This window comes from Lithobates pipiens, unplaced genomic scaffold (assembly GCF_037356315.1).
Source record: "Lithobates pipiens isolate NorthernLeopardFrog02 unplaced genomic scaffold, aLitPip1_a1.2 Scaffold_16, whole genome shotgun sequence".
NCBI lineage: Eukaryota > Metazoa > Chordata > Amphibia > Anura > Ranidae > Lithobates > Lithobates pipiens.
Window position 1 is genome coordinate 283,272,737 of NW_027507748.1, and position 26,183 is coordinate 283,298,919.

The 26,183-nt window shown below is 42.6% G+C and overlaps 1 protein-coding gene across 1 annotated transcript in view; it reads left to right on the forward strand.

Moving 5' to 3' along the window:
• RAP1A (RAP1A, member of RAS oncogene family) overlaps nt 1–26,183 on the forward strand; it is an 88,056-nt gene that overhangs the window by 48,923 nt on the left and 12,950 nt on the right. The window contains exons 3-5 of the mRNA XM_077481531.1: nt 4,306–4,393; nt 6,015–6,083; nt 20,954–21,010. Coding sequence (XP_077337657.1) covers nt 4,337–4,393; nt 6,015–6,083; nt 20,954–21,010 — 183 coding nt within the window. The 5' untranslated portion in view covers nt 4,306–4,336. The remainder of the gene's footprint in view (nt 1–4,305; nt 4,394–6,014; nt 6,084–20,953; nt 21,011–26,183) is intronic.

A 26,183-nucleotide genomic window follows, 5' to 3' on the forward strand; every position in this document is an offset into this window, starting at 1 on the left:
AAGTAGCAGAAACTAAATGCTCTTGCAAACACCCTCACCGAATGCTGGGTCCTGGAGACATAGGAAATGTGCGACACGTTGCGTCACTGGTCACATGATTTCCTCAAAGTCAGATGAGGCCAGAGCGACCAGCCGTAACGTCAGCTGGCTGGCTGGACACCTGAACAGAGCCGAAATTGGTTTTGATTGGGTCTCTGGTCTTGTAACCCGAAATCGATGTTGTGATATTATAAAAAAAAAATTATAAAAAAAAGTCAGTATTCAAAAAAGCTGATTAAGTGAGCCCTTCTCCCCCCCACAGTAAGCGCAATTAGGGAATACACTTAACCCTTTTGATCACCCCTGATATTAACCCCTTCCATGCCAGTGTCGTTTTATACAGTGTCGGTGCATATGTTAAGCAGTGATCACTGTAATGTCACTGGTTCCCAATAAAGTGTCAGCTAGGAGTCCGATGTGTCCGCCACAATGTCTCAGTTCCGCTAAAAACCACTGATCACTGCCATTACTAGCAAAAAGTGTGTTTTTTTTTTTTTTCCTCAAATTTTCTCAAAACACAATATCCCCCAGACTCCTGCTGCAGATATATACTGGGGCTTAGAACAGGCAGGAGGAGGGAGACCTGTGTAAGTACAGATTTTTCTGTAAATGTGAACTTACCCTTTAAGGTACATGCTTTTTCCACCAGATCAGTGGGAGTTCCCGGGATATTTTCCACCAGGCCTCTGTAGCCAAGCTGTTTTTGGGCTGCCACTGGTCATCTGTTCATACTTGTTCTGCCATGTGGATGTCCAATCTTCAGATGCAGCTTTCAGCCACGGGGTTCTTGCAGTGCCACTCTGAAGTTGGGTCTTTTTGAACTTTGTTGTTAGGCCTGTTTAGCACCGTTCAGTTTGCCTAGTTGTTGCCCACCCTTCTTATTTTAGTGCCCATCTCCCCAGCTGATTGGCTTTAGGTCCATGTTCATATCACATTTTCTTACAATAGTCAGAGAGACCTCCATGTCTTTGACCATATGTGTATTCAATAGTAATATTTATGGAGGCTGAAGGAAAGACACTCTATTTGTAAGCAGTAAACAAATCTAAGCTTTGTAGAATTTATTATTTTTCACTTTTCTCCTTAAAACTGTAATGGATACATCGCATTGCACTGTGTGTTGGGAGGAAAAAATCCAATGTAGGAGTACAAAGGCATGAAAAATATGCTTTTCCAACAGTAGCCACTTGTTCTCATAGATTATAAAGTTGAAGGGTTTGAAAGAGTTAAGAATTTATTGTAGTTGAGTGTGAGACACAACATATACTTAAAGTACAATTAAAGGCTCTGTATGACTGTCTAAACGAGTACCAAATACAGTTACTACTGATGCATAAGCCTCCTAAAACAAAAATGACCCGTCCCCTTCCATGAATGAACCAAATGCAGTGTGCAGGACTAGGTGTGGGCAGATGCTGATTGAGAAGCTACAGGGAAATCAGCTGATGGACTTTGTACACATGCTGCAGCTGTGATGTTTCGTTCAAAGCACGACCAAACCAAACAGTACCACTGCCAAATGCAACCTTTTTAAATGAATGTTGTTGTTTCGCAACAGCGAGCCAATTTTTTATACTCCCAATTGCAATGCAGTTATCACATTCTGTCAGCCTCGCCTGCTTTTTTTCTCTGAAAGGTCGATTCAGTGTGGATCGTTCTTCAGAGACCAACACAGGTGTAAACAAGTCCTTACAGGTTTAGTTGCAGTTTACAAATAGCATCGTCGGGAGGGATGGTGTTGCATACTTAAGCACACTTGTTTGTATTAATGAACACAACTGGGCAGAAAATGCAGGAATTACCCCATCCATTGTAGAAAATACAGAAATTGTATAAATTGTATATGCTGAAAATGTCCCTGCCATGCATGGAAAGGTGATTAAATTGCATGGTAAAGATGCAGGATGCATAGGTTGAAGTACCGAAGTGTGCATGGATGTTAGCAACCAGTGGGTATCTCTAGCACTTAGAAAATGTTTGCCAAATGGTTGATTTTATTATTTGTCTTGTTATATTCAGAAAATCAATGAACAGAATCTACATGACATGGTTAAATGAGTAAAGAAAACCGAATAAACATGCACATGAAGGTGTTTATTGCTGGCTGTGTAATTCTCCTTATTTGTCAGGGAGAAATGGCAGAGAGAAGTATCTGAAGTTACAGAAGCAGTTCAGACAGATGACCATAAAAAGGCATAATTCTGCACAACAGGGACATAGATTAATTGCTTGGAACAGCATCGCAGCTTGGCGTAGAAACCTGTGTGTCCTCCCAGCAATCCTCAAAAGATAGATATAGATAACTGTGTGTATGTATAATAAAAATATATATATCGAAAGAGATTGATTTTTAACAATTATTTCTACATTTTTTTTAAAGTTGAAAAGTACTTACTGTAAAATGACTTTTTTAAGAAGTTGACAGGTCTAATAAACTTGCATATCTCCTCATTTCCAGGGCCTATGCCCTTAGGGAATTGGTTTCTGCCTCTCTCACCAGAGCCAGGCTGTTGGTGTCTATTGGGCTTTAGATTTCCAAGACCGCCACTCTCTTCACAGATGGACTTAAATTGCTCATCTTGGAGCAGGAATTGATACATTTCCTTTGCATCTAGAAACCAGCAAAAAAAAAAGTTATGGGCCAGTTTTTTTTTTTTTTTTTTTTTTTTTTTGTCTCAAAAAAAGTTTTATTATAACACAAAGAAAAACATACTGTACAAAAATAAACCAGCAGCAATCATTACAGAAATTGCATGAATAAAGCAACAGACATGCATTCCATACACCTATGATTCAGTGTTACTAGCCGTGCCCATGGCTCTCAATGTGCACCAAGGATAGGTTATGAGCTACCGTTTGCCCCATGCTTCTCCTGCATATACCACCTCTCATGAGGTCTGCCTCTGTCACCCGGAGAATCACATCATTCACCCCACCTCCACTATTTATATCAATGTCATCTGAACAAGTTAAAGCAACAGCCTATCCATCGCAAGATCTATAGGCGAGATGGCAGGGGTATCTAGCCAGGGTGACCATAGTTTGTCAAATTTGTGTGGGCGCTCCCTATGCTGATATATTTCTCCAGCCGGAGTGTATCCTCCCATCTGTGCCAGTCACTCCTGCAGCGCCGGGGGTTCAGCTGCTTTCCAGTGCCTAAGGATTCATTTGCGGGCCTGAAACAAGGCTCTAGTAATGGCCTGATTCTGATCCTCTCCGGTGGGGATGTGATCCATAATCCCCAGTAAGCAGGGTTTTGGATCCAACGGTACCGTGACCTGAAAGGCCCTATTGTAGACACAACCCCTGTCCAGAACCAATTAAGTTTCAGACAGCGATATAGCAGATGTATGAGCTCGCCATGGTCACTCACTTTGTTTTTTTTTTACTAGAAAATCTTTTACTTCAATGACAAAACCCTCTGTTTTGTGTGGGCTGACAAAAGCCCAGGCACCAGGACACAATTTCTAGTTGCCATGGTGACCTGGCATCTGGGCTTTTTCAAGCACTGTCTTGGAGTACAGGCATACCCCACTTTTAAGTATATAATGGGGACTATAACATGTATGTAAAATGAAAATGTACTTAAAGTGAAGCAATACCTTTATTCACTTCTCAATGCATGTACTGCATTGCAATAGTCATTTACAGGCATAACTGCTTACCTAGGCAAGCTGGCCGACCCCAAAATCAGACCTGTTGTAGTCTTGGGACCCCTCTCATTGCTCCCCAAGTGTGTCCACATTCATTTGCATTTCTTATATGTAAATTAGACATAAAAGTCATACATCTTCTTCTTTTTTTTTTTAATCGCTGTCTGTGTTCCTGGCAGGAAGTTTTCCCCTCGTCTTTTTTTTTTTTTTTTCTTTCTTTTAACCACTTGCTTACTGGGCACTTAAACGTAAACTTTTGTTTTGATCATGTGATCAGCTGACATCTGATTATATGGTAAGGGGCCGGAACCAGCTCAGATCGGTGATTAGCCGAGTCTCAGTGATCACGGCGCGCGCAGGGAGCGTGCACAGGCGAGGCCGTCATATGATGCCCTCCCGGGAATTCACATCCACGCTGTGGCCGTCATTCGGCCATAGCACGGATGTCAGATGGTTAATAAACACAAAGGTAGTAAAATATGCAGAATCTCTCCAACAAGGAAACAAGAAAAACCCTGAAAAGTTAGAACCATACCTGCATTATCCAAATTTTTTTTCCAATTATTTAGATTGCCATGGTAAATTTTAACTAATAAAGCTTTTTTTTTTTTAGTTTCCTTTAGAATTTGACAAACAATATCATCATGCGCGAGTACAAGCTCGTGGTTCTTGGTTCTGGAGGTGTTGGGAAGTCCGCACTGGTAAGCAATAATTGCATAAATTCAAAAACAAATTAATTTGACTTCACATTTCTTAAGGCTTCATGTATACTTTGACGTGATGTACGGCTAAAACGTTCCTATCCTTTAACGCAATTCTATCACTTTCAGGAGAGGGAGGTTGAACCTCTCCTAACTGGGGGGAATTAAAGCCAGATGCTACTAAACTCAAACTTAGGAGCGGTAGTGTATGTGAAACCTAGCATAATTTGTTAAAGGCTTTTGATTGAGGCAAGTGGTCTAGGCCCTTTCTCGACCCATGCTTCCCTTTACCCGCTTTGTTCATTTTCTTTGATGTCTATGGGTACCTCCATACACCAAATCTAGGCATTAAACAAACATCTTTACAAATGTTACCATCTCACTATACCAATTCATTCCTAGGTTTTTACTTTTGTAGCACATAACTGTTGTTTTCACAGGGAAAAAGAATAGTGTTGTTTTGTAAATCTGTATAAGCCCTGACCGTTAGTATATATGCAAAGCTCACACTTTTTAGCCTTGGGTAGCTTGTGTCATGGTTCGAATCCCTGTCAGGTTTTTATTGCTGTCTCCCCACTATGACTATTCACCCTTTCTATTGTTAATCATTGTCTCTGGTGCAGAATGTGATGGGAAATCCATAAAGTTTAAGTTTTCATTAAACTAGAGGAATGGGGGAAAATCTTCCACAGTCATAAATGGGAAACCCATTAATGACAGGTAAGCTATTGCTTCTACAGTAAGAATCGCTGTATAAGCAATAACAGTGTAAAAGAAAAAGAAAAATCCCTGATCGCTCCCCAGAGTAATACAGTGTCAATATGGTGACAATTGACTATTCTGATGACGGGATGTAAAAAAAAAAAAAAAAATTGAATAAAGTATTTTACATTTATTTTGTATACAATTTTTTTTTTCTTCACTTTCCAAAGAATTTTGACAGAAAATTACAGCTGCAAAAAACTTACCCTGCCTCTTCTTAAATATGTCAGACTGTCTACTTTACAAAAATGAGTCATTTGGGAGGAATTTGTCCTGTCCTGGCATTTTAGGGCTATAACTATAACTTTCACACAAACCAATTAATATACACTTAGGCTAGGTTCACACCTATGCTTATTTTTATTTTTTAAGGAGGAGCCCCCCCCCCCCCCCATGTTTAGGGCCCTCCCTTTCCTGACCTGCCGGGCTGCATGCTTAAAAAAGTATTTGATATGGATTTTGGGTGAGACCACATGCCATTTAAAAAAAAAATAATAATTTGGGCTGGTATGGATTGGGGAGGAGACCCCAAGTGGCTTTTTTCAGTTTTGATGTTCAGCTGTCTGCGGGCAAGCCTGCTGATGACTCATTGGTTAAGGACGCGGTGGCCGGCTTCCCAGCAGCAACTAGCTATATGCTGTTTTTTAAAGATTTTTTTTTTTTTAACGCATCAAAAATGCATTTTTTTATTTGCACCTCAGTGGGGTCAGTGTAAAACCCATGCAACTGCCTATTCAGAAAGAGGTCAGCAACGGCAGCCCCTCTATGTTTTCCTCATTAAAAGGTTTACTTTATTTTGTGGTATTTTAATTTCATGAACTATTACATGGATTTATTATTGTTTGTGTTTGTCTTCTAGACAGTGCAGTTTGTTCAGGGAATTTTTGTAGAAAAATATGATCCCACTATAGAGGATTCATACAGAAAGGTAAGTTGACAAGACTTTATATAACTTGTATATAATATTATAATATAGTATATAATATTTGTTTAGTGCTTAAAGTGTTTAACTTTAAAAAAAAAGGAAAAGCTTCTGTCCCAGGCGAAATGCAATTAGGTATTACTCCGTCTAGGACAGGAACCTTTCTAACAGCTTAGTGATGCCAGCAGAAGCTGAAAGACAAAAAGGTCAGTTTATTATTCGCATAATTTTGCAGTGGGCATATTAGGGTTATTTAGGCCGCTTCCACACTGATCTGTTGGTGCAGTGCACATGCGTCTTTCCTGCTGGTTATCTGCACTGAGCTATAGACTCCCATTATATCCTGCGGGTTTCATGTGCTTCTTGAAGGTGTACCTCAACACCCGCAAGATGTAGTGTGTAAACATTCAACGGGGATTGGTCCCATGGGAAATTATGACCCTGATTGTTAAAAAACGTCGTTTTTAAACAATGCTGCTGCAATTTTATAGAGACTTTTTATCAGTGTGGACTCTGCGTTTCTTGTTGATTGCTAATATGGTATTGTGAATTTTTTAAGTGGCAGCTGTAATCTGTATTTGTTTTTTGAATTTTCATAAAGTGCGGAGGGGTGTATAGAAGCGGGTGTGAGTATTTGCATCCTATATTTTGATATCATTTTAACACTCACAAGTTTGTCCCTCCTGGTGTGGCCGTTGCCATCATTATTGTGGGCATGTGAAGCCCAATCAATAACTCTTCCGGGATAAGCTTAGGAGAGGTGCGCGATTCACCAGCAGTCACAGCGCTGATTGTTTCTAAAGTTGCCATAACAGCGGGCGCTGATGGAGTCCTGCCCCATTGTTATGGCAACATAGATAAACACATCTAGGCGATGTGATCCGCCCTAGATCGTGTAATTTCCGGTCAGGAAATAACGCTATTTCTTGTACATCACAGGGCTCAGAGCCATAGTAGTTACTATGTGGGTTATAGGCCACCTTCAGATGATGGGCATTGGCACACCTTAAGACAGAAAGTCCACTCCCTATATAACCCCTCCCACTACTGGGAGTACCTCAGTTTTTTCACCAGTGTCTTTGGTGTTGGTCACAAGTAAAGATGTGCTATGTCGAGCTCCACTGGAATATTCCTTGCCGGGGCAGGCTATGCAACCGGATCCATTCAAAGTGTCTTTTTAGGCTGAATTGATTGGTAACCGGGTCTCGTGGTGGAAGAAATGAGGTTTAGCCCGTAAAGCTTCTCTTTTTAGAGAGCTCAACCCTGGGACCCAGTGCTTTGTTTTTTGTTTTGTTTTTCAGCCATAAAGCTTTCCTGGCTGGGTGCTTTATGGGTCCTGGAGTGTGGATCCCCCGATTTAAAAAGGGGCCCTAGTTCCTGAAGTTTTTTTTTTTTTTTTTTACGGAAAGCACTGTGAGGGGGGGAGATTGGGTCTGTTTGTTTTACCACAGAATCCCTGCAGCCGGAAAGATAAGTGGAGATTTCTAAGGAATTTTTAATTTTCTTATGCATTATCTTCTTCAAAAGTAAATGTTATCATGCCTTAAAGTCCCCACTGGGGGCTATATAGAGCACATGCCTTGTCAGGCTTCCCTCAGATCATGCTGTCTCAGCAGAAGCTGCAGATCTCCCTCTGGCTAGCAGTCCCAGGCCTCTGGTAAGATGTTGGGGGGGAGATTTTTTTTCCAAAAACACCCCCCACCTGGGCAGAAGCTCTCCCCCCTCTCCTTGGATGGGGGGGCTCCCTTTTTGAAAAGGGGCATGGTGGAATACGGAGGAGGCATGGCTTAGCATGGCGTGTAGCAACATCCAGCATGGGCGTACACTTAAAAAGCTCAATTTTGCTGGCTGCAGCTGTCGGAGGGACACGATCAAAAAGGGGGCATTAAATGGTGACACAGGCATTCTCCTTGGCACATTTACTAAAGCACCAGGCTGAACACTAATAGCAGTGGCAGTTGCTGGACTATTTGCTCAAGCAGTGGGTGCAATTTCTTCTGGTAGTACCTTTGCATTTTGTGCATTGGGCTATGGTCAGAAGGGGAGGTAGAATCACCCCAAAAAAGGGCTCAAAGGGGACTCCTTCGAGCTCTAAAAAGCCTAAACATCTCTACAATGGCATCCTCCCCTGAGAGATCTGAGGTGGCTTTTCAGAGTGAGCCATCAGGGCTGTCAAATGTTGCAACTGTTTTTTTTTTTTTTCTCAGCTGTGATAGGTTTGGAGGAAAGGTTAGCAGCTTTAATCGCATCCCAGTGGGACCAAACGTGACCGGTCCCCTTCCATTACCCAGGACCCTCAAACTGAGGAACTAGGGTCGGGAGAAGACAAATTTCTCTCAGTGGACCTTGAAGAGGCTGATGACTCCTCTTCTGAGGAGTCAAATACGGAAGGATCAGCTTCACAATCTGAAAGATTAATGGTGCAGTCTTTTACTGATATGGTCTGTTCCACATTTATGCTACCCTTAACTGAGTCTGTTGATAAGCCCACTTCTTGTTTGCGTTAGCTAAAGCCTCCTCAAGCTGTGAATGCCTTTCCTGTCCATTCATTGCTGGAAAAGCTTATGTATTCTGAGTGGGATCACCCAGATAAGCATTTTTTTCCTCCTAAAAAGTTTTCAACACTTTATCCTATGGAGGAAAAATTTACTAAGAAGTGGGAGATGCCAGCAATTAACGCTGCTATATCCTCAATGGATAAGAAGTTGGAATTCCTATTAAAAAGCACTTTTTTTTTTTTTTTTTCCTTCTGGCAGGTTCAGTAACTCTGCCTGCGTTGGCAGCAATTGGTGTATGTCAGTCCTTGAGAGACCAGTTTAAACAGGTGCACCAAGATTATTCTTGATCAGCAGGCCTAGGATTTAGCCGAGCTACCAGGGGCCGTCAAGTTCAAGAGGTAAACCTCAAGGTCAACCCCAGGCACACAAGAAGTCCTGGAGGAGGAAACCTACCAGACAAAATACTAAAGCCCCCTTATGAAGGGCCGCCCCCACTCGCTCGAGTGGGGTGAAGACTTCTACAGTTCTCAAGGGTCTGGCAGGAAGAGTGTTGAGGCAGATGGGTGACTTAATAACTCTAGGGTACAAACTAGAGTTCCAAAAGTTCCCGTCTCCTCGTTTTAGAAGATCAGACGTTCCCAGGGAACCAGAGAACAGTCTCTTTCAAGCATTAGACAATCTTTTGTCTCAAAAAGTGATCTCAGTGGTCCCCTTGGAAGAGCAGGGATTGGGGTTTTATTCAAACCTCTGCTCTTTATGGACCAGTCGGTAGCCCGCTTAGACCAAAGTATGATCACTACAGTCAACTACCTGGAATACCTAGGTTGGGTTTTCAACCTAGAGAAATCTTCCTTAAAACCATAAAGGAGTAAAGAATACTTGGATCTGATCTTGGATACAGCCCAGAAAAGGGTATTCTTGCCCCAGGCTAAGATTAATGCCATAAAGGAACTGATTCAGGTGGTCAAGGCAAAGCAGAATCCTTCTATTCGACTTTACATGAGGTTGTTCGGAGAAATGGTGGCTTTAAGGCCATTCCTTATGCTCCATTTCATTAGAGGCTGCTGCAAAACAGTATCCTATTGGCTTGGAACAAGAAGGTTCAAGCTCTAGAATTCCCAATGTGTATGTCTCCAAAGGTGCGCTGGAGCCTCAGTTGGTGGTTGATAACCAAGAATCTGCAGAAGGGAAAATCCTTCCTACCAGTTACCTGGAAGGTGGTAACAGATGCCAGCCTTTTAGGTTTGGGAGCAGTCCTGGAAGAGGCGACTGTCCAAGGGAAATGGTCCACATCAGAGATGACCTTGCCCATCAACATTCTAGAGATTTGGGCAGCTCGCTTGGCCCTGAGGGCCTGGACATTCAGGTTACGGAATTGTCCTGTCAGGATCCAATCCGACAATGCCACAGCAGTGGCCTATATCAATCACCAAGGGGGCACAAGAAGTCGTGTGGCCTAGAGAGAGGTTAATCCTATACTAACTTGGGCAGAAAACCATGTACCTTGCATATCGGCAGTCTTCATTCCAGGAATAGAAAATTGGCAGGCGGACTATTTGAGTCGTCAACAGTTGTTCCCGGGAGAATGATCCCTTCACCCTGATGTCTTCCTGACAATATGCCAAAGATGGGGGATCCCAGACGTAGATTTGTTTGTGTCCCGGTTCTACAAAAAGATCAACAAATTTGTGTGAAGAACAAGGGATGCGCTAGCGTGCGGAACAGATGCCTTGGTGTTCCAGTAGAATCAGTTCTCATTGATTTATGCATTCACTCCTATTCTGCTGCTTCCACAAATTCTTCACAGGATCAAGCAGTAAGGGAAGTCGTGATTCTTGTGGCCCAGAAGATGCTGGTATGCAGAGATCATAAGGATGCCGGTAGGGGACCCATGGACCCTACAACTATGTCCAGACCTGCTCTTGCAGGGTCCGGTATTCCATCCTACCTTACAAACGCTAAATTTAATGGTTTGGCTATTGCGACCCATATTCTGAAGAAGCGTGGGCTATCGGATTCAGTGGTATCTACCATGACACAAGGAAGCCGGCCTCCGGAATCCTATATTGTAGAGTCTGGAAGGCCTGGTGTGAATCCACAGCATACTTAGTATTGTTGACTTTCTGTAGATGGGGTTAGAAATGAAGCTGGCCTTGATTACTAACAAAGGCCAGGTCTCTGCCTTATCTGTATTATTTTAATGACCACTTCCTTCTCATTCTTTGGTTTGCAGCTATATTCATTGGGTAACGCGGCTTAATCCTCCGGTTAGATCACCTCCGAACCTTTGAGACTTGAACTTTAGCTCTGTCGCCATTGCAGAAACAGCCTTTTGAGCCGATACGGCATATTCCCTTGGTCCTTTTTGATAAGGAAACAAATTTTTCTGGTAGCCATATTGTTTGCAAGAAGGGTATCTGAGTTGGCTACTCTTGTAAAGAGCCATATTCAATTATTCACAAGGATAAGGTGGTATTGCGTCCTCTTCCTAACTTTCTACCGAAAGTAGTGTCAGGTTTTCATCTAAACCAGGATATTGTTCTACCTTAATTTCTTCCAGAACCCTGTTCTACGGAAGAGAAGTCATTACATTCTCTGGATGGGGTGAGAGCAGTCAGTCTACTTGAAGGCGACTGCTCAGATTAGAAAAACTAATGTTTTGTTTGTGTTGCCTGAAGGTCCAAAAAGCAGACAGGCAGCATCAAAATCTATTTCTAAATCGATGCGGCAAGTAATTGTGGTTTGAAGCAGAATATTTCACCCTCTCAAATCAAAGCGCACTCCACTAGGGCTTTTAGTGCTTCGTGGGCAGTGCATCACCAAGCTTCCATGGCTCAAATTTGCAAAGCCCCAACTTGGTCTTCAGTCCATAAATTTACCAGATTCCATCAGGTGGATGCAAAAAGGCGTGAGGATATATTGCCTTTGGGCATGGTGTACTGCAGGTAGCAGTAGAAGTCCTCTAGTCTCACGGTGCCCTACTTTTGTTGTCTTCCCTCCCCTCAGTTGGCATCGCTCTGGGACATCCCACATAGTAACTACTATGGCTCTGTGTCCCGTGATGTACGATAAAGAAAATAGGATTTTTATAACAGCTTACCTGTAAAATCCTTTTCTTGGAATACATCATGGGACACAGCAGTCCCCCGCCTTTTCTAATACACATATATTTCTTTGCTACAAAACTGAGGTACTCTCAGTAGTGGGAGGGGTTATAGAGGGAGTGGACTTTCTGTCTTAGGGTGTGCCATTGTAAATTCACCTGAATCTGGCCTATAACCCACATAGTAACTACTATGGCTCTGCGTCCCGTGATGTACTCCAAGAAAAGGATTTTACAGGTAAGCTGTTAGAAAAATCCTATTTTTTTTATCACAGTACTGCCTACAGAATCCACAGGCGAAGGAGGAAGTGACTAAGAGCTATGCGGGAAGAAGGAGCCGGAAGTTTCGTAGATCGCCGCACAACGATGCTGTGATCTCTCACAGAAGTGGGAGCGGCTATCTGGTTTTAGGTGCCAAATCTGGCAGCGGGGAGGAGGAGCAAACAAGTTTGGCTGGAGCTAAGTGGTCCTCGCTCTTCGAAAAAGGTTGAGCACTCCTGCCTTAAGCACTTTAGCCTAGGAAGGTTTGGCTGCTCTATGACCAGGCCATTTTTTTTTTTGCAATACAGCATTGCGCCGCTTTGCGCCGTCGTGTGGTGCTGTACCCAAACAAAATTGACGTCCTTTTTTTCCCCAAAAATAGAGCTTTCTTTTGGTGGTATTTGATCACCACTGCGATTTTTATTTTTTGCGCTATAAACAAAAGAACGATGACAATTTTGAGAAAAAAACTATCTTTTTATTTTTGCTATAATTACCCACTTTTTTTTTTTCAAAAACAATTTTTTTTCCCCCCCTCAGATTAGACCGATATGTATTCTACATATTTTATTTTCTACATATTTTTGGTAAAAAAAAATCGCAATAAGCGTATATATTGATTTGTTTGCACAAAAGTTATAGCATCTACAAAATCATGTCTGTGACTGTTAGGGTCTTGCAATGTCTCATGGGACTTGTAGTTTCAACAGCTGGAGGGCCAAGGTTGCCTACCCCTGTTCTCGATAATATATATATTCTATGTAGTGATTTATTGCATCCTCTTATTTTTTTAGGTAGAGGGGTTTGTAAATAGTTTTTTTTTTTTTTTTCATTTTTTGCTGCCAGAGAAATGTTTAACGTTTTTCGTTTACATACATATTGTAAAAATACACAATTGAAAATGTACCAAAGACCCCACAACGATATTTCTTGAAGTCCAACTCCAGGGTATTGGCCATCTAGTCAAAGACCATCAGAGCTTGAGGTTCTGCAGTAACTGGAGCTCTTTCTTTATCGTACATCATAGGACACAGAGCCTCAAGTATTTACTTAGTGGATTATAGCTACTTTCAGGTGTTGACACTGGCACACCCAATACAGGAAGTTGACTCCCCTATATAACCCCTCCTCCTTCCAGGAGTACCTCAGTTTTTTTCGCCAGTGTCTAAAGGTGTTGAAATGAGTGAAATGTGCTCTGCGGAGCTCCAGGATGGATCCATGCTGGATTTAAAGAGCCTCCCATCAACTGGATCCATCCCACCACTGCAGCTCCAGGATGGTCCCCGAGCCTTGCATAGAAGAACAAGCTTTTGCCTGTAATGTTCCTCTTTGGGGGCTGGATCCTAGGAACCAGGACTCTTTGTGGTCTTGCTACATTGCCTAAAGCTGTCCTGAGTGGTTCTATACATGGTCCAATGGAGTGGAACCCCCTATTAATAGGGCCCCAGTCTTTACCCACGCTGCCTGCTGTGATGGGTGAAGTTTGGCTCTGTCTGTTTACAGCAGTATCCTGCAGCGAGGAAAAGGTAAGAGCAAAGCATAGGAGCTGCAAAGTCCATCTATGACTTTTCTTTAAACTATATTGTAATGCCTTAAGTACTCCCCTAGAGGGAGTGAAAAATGTAATACCCTGTTTAAAACAGTGCTTGAAACAGCGTGTCTCCTCTTTCCCTATATGGGGAAAAGCTGGGGATATATGTTTAAAAAAAAAAAAAAACATGGAGAAGCTGATCGAACAGCTATGTATAACCAAACCAAACCGCTGCCCGCCTACTGTTGCTAAAAGAGAGCACAGGAAACTACTTGCCAGTAACGTAATGGAGACGCTGCAGTCTCCTCTCCTTCTCTGCTGTGTATGAAGCCAACGTGCGTGCACGAGGCTGATGTCAAAAGAAAGAGGGCGGGTAGGCGGCGTGGCTTAAGCGGTTGGCACCGTGTGCGCACTCAGCGTCCTTGCAACACACGGCGCACAGTTATCAGGCTCACACCTAAAAGCTTAATGCTGATACTCTGCAAACACAGTATCTATCCGAGCAGAGGAAGCAAGGCTGCCACACAAGCACTGGTGCGCGTGAGGGGTTTACACAAGTATTTTGCAGTACAGGAAAATACCTTTTTTTAGCATTAGATCTTTCTATGCTGCTACTGTTTTTTCCTACTATTTGTTCAAGTAAATAGAACAGTTCTTAGAGTGCCTCTGTTTCTTTGTGCTTTGCACTATGGACGCAAAGATTACTACTAAGGCACCAAAACCACCCGCAGGCGCTGGGAACTCCAGCCATGCCTCCACATTGTCATCCTCTCCAGAGATACCTGACGTGGCAAGCCAGGGTGAGTCATTTGGAAGCAATTGGTGGTGCAACTGCTTCTTACACTTCAGCCCCTTTTTACGTGAATGAAGATGCATTTTCCTCTGCCCTGCAGGGCTTAGAAGGAAGATTAGCTGCTTTAATCACATCCCCCATTAAAGGGGATAAGAAGTGTGCTAGATCCCTCTCTCCCACTCCAAACCCTTTACCAGTGGGACAGGATGAGGTATTACCCTCAAACGATCGGGAAAAACAAACCGATTACTCCTCTGTGGAGGAAACAACAGTTGAAGTTTCAGCTTCACAATGTGAGGTACAAACCCTTACGGACATGGTTCGCTCCACTTTTATGCTACCATTAACAGAGTCAGCTGAAAGTCTGGTTTCTTCTTTTGGTTCCTTAACCTTCACAACCAGTGCATGCGTTTCCAGTCCACACATTTTCAGAGAATCTTATTTATACCGAATGGGATCATCCGGATAAGCATTTTCTCCCTCCAAAGAGATTCTCAGTTCTCTATCCTATGGAGGAAAAATTCATCAAAAATGTTAAGTTCCAGCAGTAGATGCTGCGATTTCCAGTGTGAATAAAAGTTTGACTTGTCCAGTGGACAATGCACAAATGCTAAAGGATCCAACAAATAAAAAGTTGGAATTCCTGTTAAAATCCCCTTTCTTTAGCAGGTACTGTTGCTCAGCCTGCAATTGCAGCTATAGGCATCTGTCTGTGAAGATGAAGTTGGCCCTAAGTACTATTAAGGGCCAAGTCTCAGCCTTATCGGTTTTATTTCAAAGACCACTTGCTGTGCATTCTTTAGTCCGGGGTTTTATGCAAGGGGTGATGCAAATTAATGTGAGAGTTAAATCCCCTTTAACTCCTTGGGACTTGAATTTAGTTTTGTCAGTGTTACAAAAACAGCCATTTGAACCATTACAGCATATTCCCTTAGTCCTTCTGGCTAGGAAGCTGATATTTTGGTTGCTATATCCTTCGCAAGAAGGGTTTCAGAATTGGCTGCTCTTCCTTGTAAAGAGCCATATTTAATTGATTCATTAGGACAGAGTGGTGTTGCGCCCTCGTCCAGGCTTTTTGCCAAAAGTGGTTTCAGGCTTTCATCTGAATGAAGATATTGTCCTGCCGTAGTTTTTCCCAAAACCATGTTCCAGGAAAGAAAAGTCATTACATCGTCTTGATGTAGTGAGAGCAGTAAAAATCTGTTTAGAGAAAACTGCTCAGAATCGTAAAACTGTTGTCTTATTTATTCTGCCAGAGCGTCGAAATCCACTGTTGCCAAGTGGATTTGGCAAGTTATAATTCTAACTTATGATTTAAAGGGTAAGATTCCCCCTATTCAATTTAAGACGCACTCTACCAGAGGGGTTAGTGCTTCCTGAGCAGTGCGTCATCAGGCCTCCTTTGCTCAGATCTGCAAGGCCGCAACTTGGTCTTCGGTCCATTCATTAACAAAATGTTATCAAGTGAATGTAAGAAGGAATGAGGATATCGCCTTCGGGTGCAGTGTGCTGCAGGCAGCAGTACAAGTCCTCAAGGTCGGGGGGTGCCCTACAGGTTTTGTCTCCCTACCCTCAAGTAGCACTGCTATGGGATGTCCCACTAAGTAAATACTTGAGGCTCTGTGTCCTATGATGTACGATAAAGAAAATAGGATTTTTAAAACTGCTTGCCTGTAAAATCCTTTTCTTGGAGTACATCATAGAACACAGAGCTCCCACCCCTCTTTTATGGGGCGTAAGTATATTGCTTATATTGCGTGGCTACAAAAACTGAGGTACTCCTGGAAGGGGGAGGGGTTATATAGGGGAGTAAACTTCCTGTATTGGGTGTGCCAGTGTCAACACCTGAAGGTAGCTATAACCCACTAATTTAAATACCTGAGGCTGTGTGTCCTATGATGTACTCCCAAGAAAAGGAAGCTGTTTTAAAAATCCCATTTTTCCACAGCCCTTCTCTACTGTATTAGACTGGGGGTGTTTTCCAACAACTATCCAGACTGTCTCCTCTCTATCCACGTGGGGTAGGCATCCTTTGACTGAACCTCTTGTACCACTTTTTGTATCTCAAGATATTTATAACAAAGAAACCACTGGGGGAAAGAGTCCCATTTTGCCCTGGGAAAAGCACAAGAAAAAACTGTACTCCTTTGCCCCAAAAGAAGAATGTACGTCGCCCTTTGGGAAACCCATGACCTCTGAGCCCAAGAGTTCCTTTCATCCCTTTACATAGTTACATGCCTCTGTCCTGGCTGTCAGTTAGACCACAAGACCTGCACCCCAAATTATTCAGAAATTTTAGAGTTCCCAATGTGAGAAGATGCCTGCTTGTCCCAGGATGTTTCAGATGCCTGGTTCTAGAATGTAGTGTCCAGAAGCTACAAACTAAAATGTCAGTCTATGCCCCCACCCTGCTTCATGTTGTCAAACTTGCCAACGTCCCTGCCTAAAGCAGGTTGACCTTCATGCTGCTCTAGGGCAGCTTCGCTCCCAGGGGTTCAGAAAATTGTGTCTGCTGTTCTATTTAAAACTGTTCATGATCCCTATGGCCGGAAGAGGCATAGGTCTCATTCTAGATCTGAAGGTTCTCTGTACCTTTCGCTGGGTGCTGAAATTCTCCATAGAATCTGCCTGGTCAATCATTGCTTCTCTTCATCCCTAAGATTTCCTTACGTCAGTACACACCATACTGAGAACATGCAGCTTGGCCCCAAGGCTCTGTTCTATCAGCTGATAGATTGGGGACCTTTTTACACAATGCAGAGGATTAACCCCTTAGATTCCACAGTGAGTATAACAATCATGCTTTACTGCATAAAAAGACAGATTTTACTGTTGTGGGTTTAGTAACACTTTAAGTCCTACTAATTCTATAAGCTAAAACCATATTGAGTTAAAAAAAAATAAACATTTGTAAATTTAAACTTTTGCCTTTTTTGCAAAACAGTGAAAATCAAAGATACGCAAAAATGTAAATAAGCAACTTAACACAATTTTTTTTCTTTTCTTTTGACAGTTATTGTAAAATACAGTTTGTAAAATAACCCACCAAGCCATACATTTTCTACTCTCAGCTACTTTTGTTCAACAGTGTGTTGCAGTTCTGCTGCAATTTTATGGCGATCATGAGCATATAGCAAGCGGTGTAAGGTTTACCAAGCTGGCCAGCTGGATGAAGTTCTGTTACTGTATGCCAGGGGTGCCCAACCTTTTTAAGAGCGAGGGCCACTTAAGCAACTTGGTAACCAGTCGCGGGCCACAATGGGCGGATGACAGGTCACGGCTACTCTATAGGCCCTCCAGTCCGATCCACCTAGATGGAAGGGGGCGAACTCCTTTCCAGTTTTTTTTTTTATCGGATTTTTAGGACCGGATTGGAGGCAGGTGCGAGTAAATGGACAAAAGTCTGTTTACATCTGCCGCTCTGTAGAGGTGAATTGAGGGTCCTATTGGGTAGGGCCGATCGTGTTTTTAAAGGGCCTAAACTGCTTTCACACTGATTACCCACACCGCGGGTGCAGGGTAGTGCACCTGTGTCTATCCTGTGGATTAACTGAATTTTGCCATAGACTCTGCCTGTGGCAAAAGCCGGCTCTGTACAGGAAGCATCGGCTTATGGGCTCTGCTCTGCAGCCACTTTCTTCCTCTACCACCAGCTTCATTCACAACACCGATGATGTGGTATGGTGGGTCGGCAACCTGCGATCTGGGCTTGCTAACCTGCCATTCCAGAGCAGGAGGTTGGCGACCCCTGCTGTATGCCTTCACATTGTGGCAGTGAAATGGTTAAAAGAAATGTGTAGTCGCAGCATTTACTTTCACTTCAGCACTGCAATAGAAATACAAAACAATAGTTATTTTTGACGCTCCAGTATAAGCTTATTCGAAAAATGAATTTCTATGTTGAGTGCTGTATGTCTGTTGGCCGTCTATTTCCACAACATCCTGGATTCCCTGCATGCTTTGCAGCTTCTCCTCTGCTGTTTTACTTTCAATTGCTAGAGACTACATATCCCATGATATCTTGCTGCCTGCAAGTGCTAATTCATGTACTGAAACTCCTCTTCTGAGCACTTTGGTAGTTCAGAAGGCAGACTCTGAATTTTTGACACAGCAGTGCTATCAACAGGGCATAGTCAATATGTGACACAGAATTTAATAAAGTAAATGTGGGAATCTTCACAGAGTAAGCTTGCAGACTTCAAAATAAATCAAATTAACAGGAGTGGGCTACAAATAAGTGAAAAATATTATCATTTTAGATTTTGACCATTGGCACTCTGGTACAGTACCTGACTTGTGACCTATTAAGTGGTTCATAGGACATGTGATGTAATAACTATGGATCAAGAGCATGCCTAGCTCTGCTTGTTTACCATGTCCAACATTGTACATACTGCAACCAAAATGGGTGATTTGCACCAGGATGTGCATTGAGCCCTAAATCGGGATGTTAAAGGTAGGAAGAACAGTAGTGTGACTTTCTCCCCCTGGCCCCTTCCAAAGCCAGCTACCCCTGAGGTAGAGTATCTGATATTGGTGGCAGTATAGAGGCATGAATTCTGTCTGGTCCAAGTGGACTATGGTAGATATTAGCAAGGACTTTTGCTAGCACCTTGAAATTGGTAGGCGTTGAAGGGAGGAATCCTATGGATTTCCACATTTGTGACATTATGCATGGAGCCAGGCAATAACCTGGAGTCAAAGGCCTTGTTAAATGTCTAACAGTGCAGGAAAGGCAATTTCCCTGTACTGCTTATGATCTCTTATAGGGGAGCCCTCTCTCCCCTGGGCTTTACAGTTAGGAAAGCTGACAACTGCACTTCAGTGCGTAACATCCGCGTAGCTTGTGATTTATGAAACCTGCTACAGGGTAAGCTGTCAGAGCTGCGGTGGGCAGATCACCAATAGAAGCAGCACATACAACAAAGGGATGGTAGATTATGCTATGGAGTATCCTTTACTGGGTCTTGCATCCAGATAAGGTTACAAGGGGTGCAGAAAACAACTATAGTCATGGCGTAACTAGCCGGCAGCAAAGGGATGGGAGAAATCTGTTGCCCCTTTGAGTGCTCTTGTCTTATTGACTGTTGAATGGCTTTGTCAGGCACCATCAGAAATAGAATGCCACACAACTGCCAATGCTAGCGTATCAAAAAAGTGAGCATTCTCTGCCCCACCCAAGGTTTGCCTGGGTATATGATGGAATAATGAAGTTGCAGTTGTTGGAGGCACTTCTTATCTGTTTGGAATCTAGCCCTGCGCTTTTGTACTTGGGGAAGAAATCTAGAAAAAACATGACTGCGGTCATTAAAGGTCTTAAGCTCCCTGGATCTGTGACGGATGGTTTCCTTGTCTCTATAGTTTGAGAAGAATTAGGGTCACAGTGGATTATCTGGTGGTAGGTGGCGGGTGGGGATCCTATGAGCGCTTTCCACTGCAAAAACGAAGAGGTGCTCTTTGTCAAGATTATCCAACAGCCATCTTTCAGCAAAGTCTGAGGGGTCAGGACTTCCCAGTGTCACACTAGTAGCAGGGCCCTTGGCAGAACAAACACTGGGTGGTGTGCAGTATCAGACGTACATGTCTATTTACATACAGTTGGCAGCCATGCCCTTTGCATGGTCTTAGTTGATGGATAATGACAGCAGCATAGAAGTCAGTCTCTCTTATAAAACAAGTTGCAGTTTGAGAAACATCCTTCATGTGAAAATAATTGCAAAGACAATTTTAAGTACTGTGTGGAACAGTGTGTAAGCCCCAAATAAGGAGAAGAAAAGTATGCACAGTTTGTCAAGACCAGTTGCTTACTTAGCCAGCTTATTCATGTTATCAATGAAATATGGGTGTTCTTTCCTAGTTGAGATTAATTTCAAATGAAAAGGAGTGCTGTCCTAGCCAAGATTACAAGTCTGCAGCCACAAATCTAGATTGATGTTAAAAAATCATTAACGTTCATCTGTAGTTAAAATTTGAAGTTGAATATTCCCAAATTGTATTTATTTCCAGCCTTCTATTTATATGAATAATCTTGAAGTTTGTAAAGTTTGAGACGCTCCCCACACACTTCCTTGAATTTTCACCATTTTCCTAATTTGGATGATTCACCATGCTGTTTAAATAGGAATTGTGTCACAGGGTTCACAGAGCATGCCTTTTTGAACTACTGAGGAGCTTAAAGGAGGAGTTTCAGTAAGTACAGGAATCACTGCTTGCAGGCAGCAAAATACCATTGTATATGCCGTTCTTAGAAATGTAAAGGAAACCACAGAAGTTAAGAGCTGCAAAGCATGCAGGGAATCCAGGAAGTTGTACAAAGGGGTGGCCAACAGACAGGCAGTGATAGCAACATGAAAGAAGATTTTTCAAGCTTATATTGGATTGTCAAACGTAACAATATTGTTTTGTCGGTGTTATAAAATTAAAGTGCATGCTCTGGCCATAAAACCCCTTTAAAACAAGCCTTTTACCAACTTACAGAATTCAGAATAAGCGGATGATAAATTGGCATGAGCAGGGGTTTACAGTCAGTGAAAACCTCATAACAGAATCTGAAAAGATATTTAGACTGCTGAATTTTTGCACAAAGCTTGACTTGGAAGAAAATATTTTGACCATACTTGTCTTGTGTGTGTTTTATTTTTATTTTTTTTTTTTTCTCCTTTTTTAATATTTTCTCCTGTTTTTTGACAGCAAGTGGAAGTAGAAGGACAGCAGTGCATGCTTGAAATTCTTGATACTGCTGGAACAGTGAGTAAACTGCTTCTTTTATTTTTGTTTCTGTACTTGGCATGTTAACATTTATTAAAAACAAATAGAATTGTTTTGCTCTGTTTGCAGATTAGTACAATTCATTGTTTTATGTTCTCCATACACTTCTAAGTGCTGTCATTTAAATGTGCTGAACAATCTTTAGGGCAGTAAAATATACTGTGGTTTCCAAGTAAAGCAAAGTTAACTAGAATTCGTACCTCCAAAAGAACTTGACAATGATAGCTCCAACCACACTCTCAACACTTCTCAGACTCATCCTTAAAGTGGAGGGCCACCCTGAAAACAAAAAAAATATTAAAAATTACAAAAAAATATAAAAAAAAAAAAAAAATGAAAAAAAAAATTTTTTTTTTACTTACCAGAAATGCCTGTTGCTAGGCACTTTCTCCTAATCTTCCTCTTCCTCCTCCGCGGAGATCTTCTGTCTTCGTCGCGGCGTCTTCTGGGTAATGAGTCGCGCTGTGTTCTGGGAACTTTGTGTTCCAGAACACAGCGCGTCCCATTCAGAAAGCGCTGCGGGACTCGCGCATGCGCAGTAGCTGCGGGACTCGCGCATGCGCAGTAGGAAACGGGCAGTGAAGCCGTAAGACTCCACTGCCTGTTTCCCTTACAAGGAATGGCAGCACCGGGACCCGAGGGACTGGTCGGCCGACATCGCGGGCACCCTGGACAGGTGAGTGTGTTGATTAAGTCAGCAGCTGCAGTGTTTGCAGCTGCCGACTTTTTTTTTTGTATAACCGGCCCTCCTCTTTAAGGACTAACTCCCTCCTCTATTATCCAGGAAGGAATTCTCCCTAGTAGCTCCCTTTCACTACCACAAAAGAAGGCCAAGTTCTATATTATAGACCCTCTACTTAAGAGACTAAGAAGACTTCTTTACTTCCAGGCCTCCCAAGTTGTAGACAAAGCTGTAATACCCACAAGCAAGACTTCCTTGCAATGAGGGGATGCCCCAACTTGTCAGAGCGGGGGAGTGTGCAAGTTGCCCTAGTGTCCGCCTCGTCCCAAGATATTTCAGATGACTGCACTTAGAATTTACTATCCAGAGGCTACCAACCATAATTTTTAACTCTCACCTCCACCCCTATTCATGTTGTCAAACCTGCCAGCGTCCCCACAAAGACTAGCTGTCCTCCATGTTCCTTTGGCGTAGCCCTTTCTCAAGGGGTCAGAGCTATCATTCCAGAAAAGGAAAGGTTTTTTTTTTTTTTTTTTAAATCTGTTTACTGTCCCCAAAGCGAAAGAGGAAATTCACTTCATTCTGGATCTCCAGGTTCTCTTTCTTTTGGGTACAAATATTGCGCATAGTCTACTAGTGTGCTTCCCTCCATCTGGTAGATATTCTGGCCTCTGTGCACATCAAATATGTTTTCTTGTATATCTCCATCTTTCCAACTAAACGTTTTTTCTACCCACTGCACCTCCCATATCTAGACAACTCCCTACTTGAGGGAACAGTTGGCAAAGCCTTAACAAGGTCCTTCAAACTGATCAAACTCTGCAGATGTATGGCTGGATCCTGAACCCCCAGAAGTCTTTGCTTGAACATTCTTAATGCTTGGAGAGCCTAGGCCCTTCTCCTGGATTTTTCCTTGTGAAGGTTCTTCCTTCTGCAGCAATAGCTCTCAAGTCTTATGTTGCTTCTTGTTCACTATCTCAAGGTAGATTTAGAAGCTCATTGTTTTAGCCTATAAACATAAGGACAAATTTCATCTGTCACTGCCAAATTGCACTGCATTAAATAAGGCTTTTCAGCATCCGGCATCGTGTTTTTTTTGTTTTTGTTTTTTCCCCCTCAAGGCTGCCATCTGGTCTTCTGTTCAAAAGTTTGTCGAGTTTTACCAGGTGGTTAGTCTGGCCTCATCTGATGCAAGCTTGGTCAAAAAGTTCTTAAGGCGATTGTGAGCCCATGTAGGTCTCTTTTGTTAACCTGTTGTTCATGTGGGCCTTTTAGTGTTTGCTTGTTTGGCCACTCAGTTTGTTTTTTGGCTGTCTTTACAGCTTTGTTTTGCCATTGTTCAGTTTTCTCAAGGCAGTGTAGCATAACCCTGTGTACCTGAATTACTCATCCTGTGTCTTTAATATACTGTAAGAAAAGGATTATATAAGCCAACCCCTTTTTTTACCCAATACAATTCTGCTTCTCATGATTCCCAGACTTGTATTTACTAAATGGCCAGGCAGTGTAAACTGCAGCTGGCACACTGGGTATGAGACAAAATGACTCCTTTTTGGCCATTATGCCCTTGTATGTAGATTATTCTTTTATATGGTTGCTGCGGCTCTCCTCACTCTTATTTTTGGAAGGGTTTGGGTTTCCTACTCTTCTTTAACCACGTAAGAGGGCACTAAACAACCCCCCCCCCGCACAAGCCAATTTTCAGCACTGTTGCTTTTTAAATGACAATTGCACAGTCATGCTACACTGTACCCAAACCGTTTTTATCATTTTGTTCCCATAAAATATGGTTTCTCCTTCACTGATGGGCAGGCATTAGTAAAGGATATTGATGAGCAGGCACTGGCAGACATTAGTGAAGGGCACTGATTGTCATACCTGGTGGTACTGGGTGGGTATCCTCAGAGGGGCTGCACTAATCAGCGTAGACCCCCCCCCCCCCCCTGTCAGAAGAGCAGCCGATCGGCTCTCATCTATTCGCGTCTGACAGACACGGGTGAGGAAATGCCTATACGCGGCTTTTCCTGTTTAAATCGTGATCAGCTGTGATTGGACACAGCTGATCATGTGGTAAAGAGTCTCAGTCAGACTCTTTACCGTCACCGACGCGCTGCACCGCCGATCGTCGCACTGTGTGGCTCTTTATCCTGATCACGCCATATGATGTCCGGTCAGGATAACTAAACCACTTTGCCGACGTCCTATTGCTATATGGTGGGCGGCAAGTGGTTAAAGTGGAATTTCAGTCAAGATTGAACTAAGGCTAAACCTACTTTCACCCCCATTTTAAGACCATTCTATCTACCCTGTAAAAAAAAGAAAAAGATGCTTATACTTGCCTATTCTGAAACTGCTCTGGTCCCATCACATGATCAGTTCCCAGTGCTGGCTTCAGTGTAGAGGGGCAGAGTAAGCCTATGGGTGACATCACTGCACAGGCATTTGCAGCCAATGTTGCTGGAGGTTTTTTTTTATTTATTTTTTAAACCCTGTAAGGTAAAGCCATATTGTGCTAGTATGCATCGCATACTAGCACATTGTTAAACTTGGCTTAAAATGAAGTCCTCCCGCGAGATGTCAGAGCTGGAGGCCACTTCCATGTTCACCCGTCTTGCTTCCACATGCATGTGGGAGCCACCGGTCATGGCACAGGGCTCTGAAAGCATGGAATGGATAAAAGGTGCATCAAAGTAGTGCAGGTACCTTTTCAAAGACCCTGATTTTCAAAGGCGCATAGATGGGAACGTTTGCCTTTGAAATCAATGGGCTGTGACTTGTCATGCGACTGTGTAAAAAGTCGAATAAGTCACACTAGTGGAAACGGAGCCTTAAACTCATTACTCCACATGTAGCTCCCTCAGCTGGTCATGTGCCACACTATGCACAAAGTGCTATCACCGGACCACACCATGCACCCCATGCCACACCACGTACCCAGTGGCCATCGCCGGGCCATGCAGAAACAACCATGTGATTCTACACTGTAGAAAATCTGCAGCATGTTGCATTGTAATCTTACAGTTTCTAACAGAACATACTTCCAAAGCCTGCCCTTCTCTCGTTCTCTCTCAGGAGAAGCTGATATCCAAAACAAGGCTATAAAGGCAGGAGGAAATCTGAGAAGGAGGAATGGTGGTGGGGCTGGGCAGGTCGAGCCATGTCTGTCTAAAAAGGATAGGAGGGATGGGGGCAGGGCTGGGCAAGACAGGGGTGATTAGAATGAACAGTAGGCATGCCTGTATTAAAGAGAAGGACAATGTTTTCAGGAAGTGAGAGGCAGAATTCAGAAATAAGAAAGTAAGGTTGTCCCTGAAGAACAGGGAGAAACTGATTGTCTGGCTTTGATTAGACTTTCTAAGCTTGGCAATCGGCTATACAGAAAATAAATCGGGTCAAAGAGATATTTTACATACAATTAATAGAAAAATATTCATTTTTGACTGGACTTCCACTTTAAATTTAGCCATGATTTTCTCCCTTCTTGTTGCTTTCTGTTGGGAGTAATTATGTTTATGCTATTTCTTGAGAGAGAAAATTGATACTGTATTGAGTACTGCTTGGACCTTGAAGAAAGGGACATACCCCGAAAGCTTGTCCTGAAAAATTGTATGTTAGTGCAAATAAAAAAAAGTATACCCGACAGTACTCAATTTTCTCTGTCACAATTGCACTAATACGGCTACAATCACATTAAGTATGTGCTATTTCTCAAGAAATTTCTTAATTGTCAGGTTAAACCTGTATATTATGGACATTTCTCTCCTTGATTCTAAGTGCCAAGATTTTTTTTTTTTTCATTTCTTTTTTGGCTATTTGAATACTGTTGGTTATTCTCTTTGCTTTGACATACCTTGTTTTTCCAACTGTCCATTTCATGAAATCGAGGTTTACAAGCCTTTTTGATATGTTCAGTTGGGCATTCCTTGTCTGTTCCAATTTCCTACTCCTGCGGTCAGAGGTCAGGTATCCTAGGCTTGAACTTCTCCCTTTTATGACTTCTAGCTATTAGCAAAAATTCTCTCATTTAGAAACTTGCAGTTCTTCCTATTGAGGAAATTTGTTCGTTTTTTTTTTTCCCCTCAACAAAAGTGGAGTTACTTTTTAAAGACTTATGAACTGGTCACAAAACTGAGGCCTGATGGTTGGATGAAGGGTTATACGAGGGCTGACTTAATGTTTGTTTGCCAGCATCCAAACTTCCTGAAGGTGGCAGTAGAATTGCATTTTTTGAGAATTGCTATCCATATCAAAAGATTCTATGGTAAGTGCAAAAATGTTATTTCAACTTTAGGGCTTGTGCACGTGGCCACAATTTACAGTGTATGGGAGCCACAGCTGCAGTGATTTTTTTTTTTTTGTCCATAGGAATGTATTCCAGAAAACGCAGTACCTGAGTATTACGCCCATAACCACTGAAAGGTGGTGTGAGGCTAAACCTGGTGTTTTATAATTCTGCTACTTGGGGTTTGT